General features: G+C 40.2%; 1 protein-coding gene across 1 annotated transcript in view; it reads left to right on the top strand.

The window, feature by feature from the left end:
* Positions 1 to 6,676, top strand: part of LOC124864842 (COP9 signalosome complex subunit 1) — a 62,324-nt gene that overhangs the window by 18,301 nt on the left and 37,347 nt on the right. Inside the window, exons 3-4 of the mRNA XM_047359780.1 lie at positions 2,729 to 2,910; positions 3,610 to 3,771. Of these exons, the coding sequence (XP_047215736.1) occupies positions 2,729 to 2,910; positions 3,610 to 3,771 (344 nt within the window). The remainder of the gene's footprint in view (positions 1 to 2,728; positions 2,911 to 3,609; positions 3,772 to 6,676) is intronic.

Genomic DNA, 6,676 nt, shown 5'->3' with positions numbered 1-6,676 from the left:
GGCACCTCAGTGGGAAGTCTGTGGGAAGGAAAAAGTGTGGCAGAAAACGCTGCACAACAAGAAGAGGTGACCGGAACCTGAGGAAGATTGTGGAGAAGGGCTGATTCCAGATCTTGGGGGACCTGAGGAAGCAGTGGACTGAGTCTGGAGTAGAAACATCCAGAGCCACCGTGCACAGGCGTGTGCAGGAAATGGGCTACAGGTGCCGCATTCCCCTGGTCAAGCCACTTTTGAACCAGAAACAGCGGCAGAAGCGCCTGACCTGGTCTATAGAGAAGCATCACTGGACTGTTGCTCAGTGGTCCAAAGTACATTTTTCGGATGAAAGTAAATTCTGCATGTCATTCGGAAATCAAGGTGCCAGAGTCTGGAGGAAGACTGGGGAGAAGGAAATGCCAAAATGCCAGAAGTCCAGTGTCAAGTACCCACAGTCAGTGATGGTCTGGGGTGCCGTGTCAGCTGCTGGTGTTGGTCCACTGTGTTTTATCAAGGGCAGGGTCAATGCAGCTAGCTATCAGGAGATTTTGGAGCACTTCATGCTTCCATCTGCTGAAAAGCTTTATGGAGATGAAGATTTCATTTTTCAGCACGACCTGGTACCTGCTCACAGTGCCAAAACCACTGGTAAATGGTTTACTGACCATGGTGTCACTGTGCTCAATTGGCCTGCCAACTCTCCTGACCTGAACCCCATAGAGAATCTGTGGGATATTGTGAAGAGAACGTTGAGAGACTCAAGACCCAACACTCTGGATGAGCTAAAGGTCGCTATCGAAGCATCCTGGTCCTCCATAAGACCTCAGCAGTGCCACAGGCTGATTGGCTCCATGCCACGCCGCATTGAAGCAGTCATTTCTGCAAAAGGATTCCCGACCAAGTATTGAGTGCATAACTGTACATGATTATTTGAAGGTTGATGTTTTTTGTATTAAAAACACTTTTCTTTTATTGGTCGGATGAAATATGCTAATTTTGTGAGATAGGAATTTTGGGTTTTCATGAGCTGTATGCCACAATCATCCGTATTAAGACAATAAAAGACCTGAAATATTTCAGTTAGTGTGCAATGAATCTAAAATATATGAATGTTAAATTTTCATCATGACATTATAGAAAATAATGAACTTTATCACAATATGCTAATATTTTGAGAAGGACCTGTATGTCAAGCACATGTTCCGACAAAGGTGGGGTATACCAAAAATCTGTTTTATCGCCTGAACCAGTGCCACACTGGAGCACGCACAGTGTAAAACATTACAATTCCAGACTGAAGAGACTTCTAAGCCCCCGCCTCCTTACTTCTCCCTCTTTCCAAAAATGACGCCTGTACAACAACTGAGTTGGCTTTCTCATTCCTTGTGATAAAAAATCGAAGCGACGGAGAAATCACCTGGTCAGGTCGGCGCTACAGAGTGCTGTCTGCTGAAGCCAGCCACCACAGAGACAGTTTCTTCTCCTGGACTGATGCTGTGATGAACACTTGCAAGTCAAGAGTCCCAGAACAACACCATGCATACTTGGACTGTTCTCACATTATGTTCTCTTGTAAAGTCAATTGTGTATATATGCAACATATATAACATTTAAATAGCTATTTTATTTTCATTTATATTGACAAAGAAAAAAAAATCTTCACTGAGAGCAAAGTGTACCGAGTCAAATTCCTGGTTTGTGTCACAAACTTGGCAAAAAAGCTGATTCCAATTTTATTTATCCAAAACAGTTGAATAATGTTTGATGACATTTTCAGCTTTTTAAAATAAAATCTTTAAATAAAAGATAAGTGAGATTTCAGATATCAGGAGGTTAATAATACCAGGGAACATTAAAGATTGACAAAAATAGTGATTTGTTTTAAAGCCGTCATACATTGGGTTTGACTTCCATGGTGGGACATAGTGGTCAGGAGGGCGTGATGCCCCATGTCTCACCCTTTGTCTCCTTTGCTGCTCTTGGGTGCTGCCTCCTACCATTCTCACCACACCAAGTACTGTGCACCTCCAGGTGACAAACTTGCTCACATACACCAATCAACACAAAAACGTATTTCTACACAAACCTTCAGTTTCAGGGTGCTGGCTATCTTCTCATAGCCTCAGACATCTCTAACTCCTTAGGGAGTTCTTTGTCATGAGGTGCCAAGTTGAATTGCCAGTGACTAGTATGAGAGAGTGTTATAGTGATAACACCAAGTTTCACAGATCTGCTCCTTATTCACACATGAGACGTAACATTAACAAGTCACATGAACCTGGGAAGTAAATGACAAATTAGGCACAAATTGGGCATTTGCAGATGGGGTTGTACTCAATTTATTTGCCAATGGTTTAAAAATGAATGGGTGTGTGTTCAGTTCTTTTGAAGGGACAGCAAATTTCCACTGTTATAAAAGCTGTGCACTGACTACATTGCATCAAAGTGTCATATCTTCAGTGTTGTCCTATGAAAAGATATAAACTATTTACAAAAGGTTAAGGGGTATATACTCACTTTTGTGAGATACTGTATATTTTAAAACTAATATTTGCCTTATGTTCTAAATTTTAAAATGACAGTTGTGTAAATTGTCTATACTTATCAGCATTAAAGGTTGTGTAAGTACATGTTCATTTTAATCATTCGGGCAGCCGTTTAGCAGTGAAAGACAAAAAGCTAAATTGTTTTATTAGATTAACTTTTTAGTGGAGCTGTTTTAATAAAGTACCTTGATTGTGCATTTGTGTAGGACCTGGAACAATATGCTACTAGCTACACTGGGTTAATGCGCATTGAGAGACTGCAGTTCATCGCTGACCATTGTCCTCAGCTTCGCGTTGAGTCCTTGAAGATGGCACTAACCTTTGTCCAGAGAACCTTCAATGTTGACACATACGAAGAGATCCACCGCAAGCTCACAGAGGCCACCAGGTACAGTTGCTGAAATGCATTTTCCTTTTCAGTATATTTTTCTTGTCAAGAAAATATTAACTGAAACACAAACTGTTAAAGTAATCTAAACATGAAGGTATTAAACCAATTGATAGTCTATAGTCTGTCAAATATTACAAATGTTCCTGTGTGGTTTGTAAACATTTCAGTCTGAGAAAGAGGCTTGTGTCAAAAAACCTTTCCCAGTAGCTAGAGACGACTATTGAAGAATGAAATGGGAGAGAGAATCATGGCAGCAAAATGGGTATATGAACAATATATTGTGTGGTCTGAATTGAAATGAAATTGAATTGATCTGTTTGGACCCAAAAGACAAGCTGTGGTAATTTTACTTTGTCAGTTCCGTACATAATGGCAGACTGCACAATGCAGGCAGTTTAAATGGACCAGGAAGGGCATACCTAAACAGCATAGTGAAGTAGTGTAAGATAACCTCTCTGACAGAGGGATTTCCAGCTCTTATTTGGCAAAGTGAAAGGCATTTCTAGATGTAGTTACAAATGACAGGTAAGATCATATACAGTTTATTCACATACACGCAGGTGACTAAATGAGCATTGTGGTGGTTGATGAAGTTGACAGGAGGACAATAGTGACAAATGCACTGATCCCAAAGTACAGTGAAAAGAATAATTGTGTGAAGCTCAAGAAATACTCTCTTGTCTTTTCTAACTTTAGGGATGTTCAGGGTGTACCAGACACTGTTCCTGATGGAGGAGTTCTACCTCCATTGGACTCGGCCTGGGCAGAATCCACTAGGAAAAAGGCTCTGCTCAAACTAGAGAAGCTTGATACAGATCTGAAGAACTATAAAGGCAATTCAATCAAAGAGAGTATCAGGTGATTATTGCTATTATGACTGACCTTGATAAATTGGCTTTAGCGCTGTTCCTGAAAAGACACTCCTGATAAAGTAAACGTTTGCCTTGTGCTTATATCTAAAAGCTCACAAATGGTAGCCAAGGCTTTGCTTCAGTAAACACCCACCATCAGCTTTACTGTCTAAAATATATTGTATATACAAATACTAAGTAAATGGGTTTCATTACTATTGATGACACAGTTTATTGAATTTATGAAAAAGAACTGCAGACTTTGATCAGCAGACCCTCATAGATAGTTAATGAGAAGGGGGTGTTATTCATGTTGTCAGCTGGTTTTACAATGGAATTGACCTTAGTTCTACCTGAAAACTAGGGTTGAGCCGCTTAACAGTGACCGTGGTCATTGTTTAACACATACATGGATTTAATGCAGCCAAATTAAATAAAGACTGTTTAACTCTATGCAGAATGAGGAATGGCATTGTCCTGCTGAGATGGCTACCAACCATTTAATAAAAGAGATTCTTATATCACACATTTCTAGTGTGAGTACAAAAGCTAACTGTAAACCTCTAAAATATGTACACAACAGATTATCAAGAAGTATCTTGACCCTCAGTATATTATGGCATTTTTGTATTACAGACTGGTTCAATTAATGTTCTTTCACAATTACACAATATACAGTATAATTACGTAAAAGTGAATGGACACTGACTTTGTATTTTAACTTGGTTATACTATATCAACTATCTTTATAACTTATGTTACAAAAAAGGGCCTAACTACAGCACTGTACCATTACATCAGAAAAAAGAATTGGAACAGCCCCACACAATGTGATAGTACAGCCCGAAAAATTAGAATGTCAAAAAAAGAAACTCAGATACTATAGTGATTTATTATAGATGGTGAAATGTTTAAGCCTTTTTGTCTTATTTTAATTTTATTAATTTTGCATGAATAGCATTGATGCAATAATTAATTCCCTAGATCATACCAAATATTGATTGCATAGAAATGTACATACTTTTCAGAAGTCTGACATTTCTGTTTAAAATACTCCTTTTTTTTTTTTTTGGCCAGAGCAGGAAGGCCTGCAAGGGCCTATTGTAATCGCTCCGTTTATTATTATTCTGGCAACAAATTAATTGTCTTTTTCGCGGCTTTAACATATTCAAAAACTCACCAAACTTGGCGGAGCCATCAGTCGTGTGTGAAATTGACATATTTTAAGGGTTTCGCAAAAGTCGCAATAAAAATGGCTCAACAGCGCCCCCTAAAGTGAGATAGGCTAACTGGTATGTCCTATAGAGTTGAAATGTGGTATATAGCTAGATCTCCCCAAATCATGAAAAAAGTCTCTTGGGGGTATGCCCTAAAACCAACAGGAAGTCGGTCATTTTGGGTCAAAGGGTCATTTTTGGACGTTTTTCACTTTTCAAACATGTCGAACTTTAATAAACTCCTCTTAGGGATTTTGAGCTACCGGCTTCATATATGGTCGGTATGTAGTTAAGGCATGGGGGGTTAAAAGTTATCAAAATTGTGAGTTTTTGAGCATGTTGAAGGGGCGGGACCAGGCCTCAAAGTTAGCCTTCTCGCCTCAAATTTCGAACAGCAATAACTTTCACATAAATTGGCTGAAATACACCAAACCTGGTATTATTGATCCCTCTCAGGTCACCAACAATCCTATCTGGTCAATTGATGACATCATCAAAGCCATGCCCACCGAGAACAGGAAGTCACTTTTATCGCTTGGAAAGGTCCCTCTGTGGCCGACTTGACTCAAATAAACTTGAAAGTGTGTCTGATAACAGAAAACAAGTTGGTCTAACTTCGTTTGAAGCACAGTGACTTTTCATAAAAGGGCGTGGCCGTAATGCCGTGGCGAATGAGACGTCACGCCCTGGCCATACGTTTGGCTCTAAATTCCACATAGATCATCTGATCTGTACCAAATTTAATGTGATTGATCCTAGTCCAGTCCCCAACAGAGATCTGATGACATATTTGGTGGGCCTGGCCCAATTTCTCCACAACGCCCTTTACAAAACTTTAAAAAATCAGCCCCACGCCATGCTTTGACCGAGGAATCTGGAATTTGGTAGACATATGTAACTTCTCAGGACCTCCAATAAAGTCTCTTGGAGCATTGGTCCAAACCCCACAGGAAGTCGACCATTTTGGATTGAAGTTGGCATTTTGACCCCATTTTTGCAGTTTCTGGCCCACATATCTGAGGGAACTCCCCCTACAGCTTTTGACTTAGAGACTTGAAAATCACTCAGTATACTCTTAAGGCACTGGGGATCAAAAGTTATCAAAAACTTTTTGATACATGAAGGCATGTGGGCGTGGCCACGCCTCAAAATATGACTTCTCGCCATAAAAGACGAAATTGATATAGCTCCTACCAGGAAAGTCACAGAGACCTGAACCTAAGATTGATCTGCCTCTGGCCCTGAACATTATTCACTGATCAGATGCTGACATCATCGAAGCCCCGCCCCCTGAGAACAGGAAGTGTCATGTTTTCCATTAGAGAGTCAATTTTTGATGTTCTTCACCTAATCAATGTGAAACTATCCCAAGTAACAGATAACATGATGGTCTAAGACAGTCGCCAGTACTGACTGCTTTAGCTGGAGGGTGTGTGGCGAATTCTGATGTCAGGCCACGGCCATACGTTTTGCACTAAATTACACATGCATGGTCCGATTCACTCACTCTTTGTCAGCCCCCAAACACCTCTACTGGATTACATTGGAATTTGGATCAACAGGGCCCCCTAGGATATTTCAAGTGCTCTAGCTCCTTCATACATCATCGGATCCACTTGAAATGTAGTATACATCATCAGGGATCAATGCTGAACATGTTGGCACAGTCAATTCATGACGTTGTTTTAGCCCCAC

This window comes from Girardinichthys multiradiatus, chromosome Y, assembly GCF_021462225.1.
Source record: "Girardinichthys multiradiatus isolate DD_20200921_A chromosome Y, DD_fGirMul_XY1, whole genome shotgun sequence".
NCBI lineage: Eukaryota > Metazoa > Chordata > Actinopteri > Cyprinodontiformes > Goodeidae > Girardinichthys > Girardinichthys multiradiatus.
Note: the sequence above shows the minus strand (reverse complement) of the source record. Positions and strands in the feature narration are given on the sequence as shown.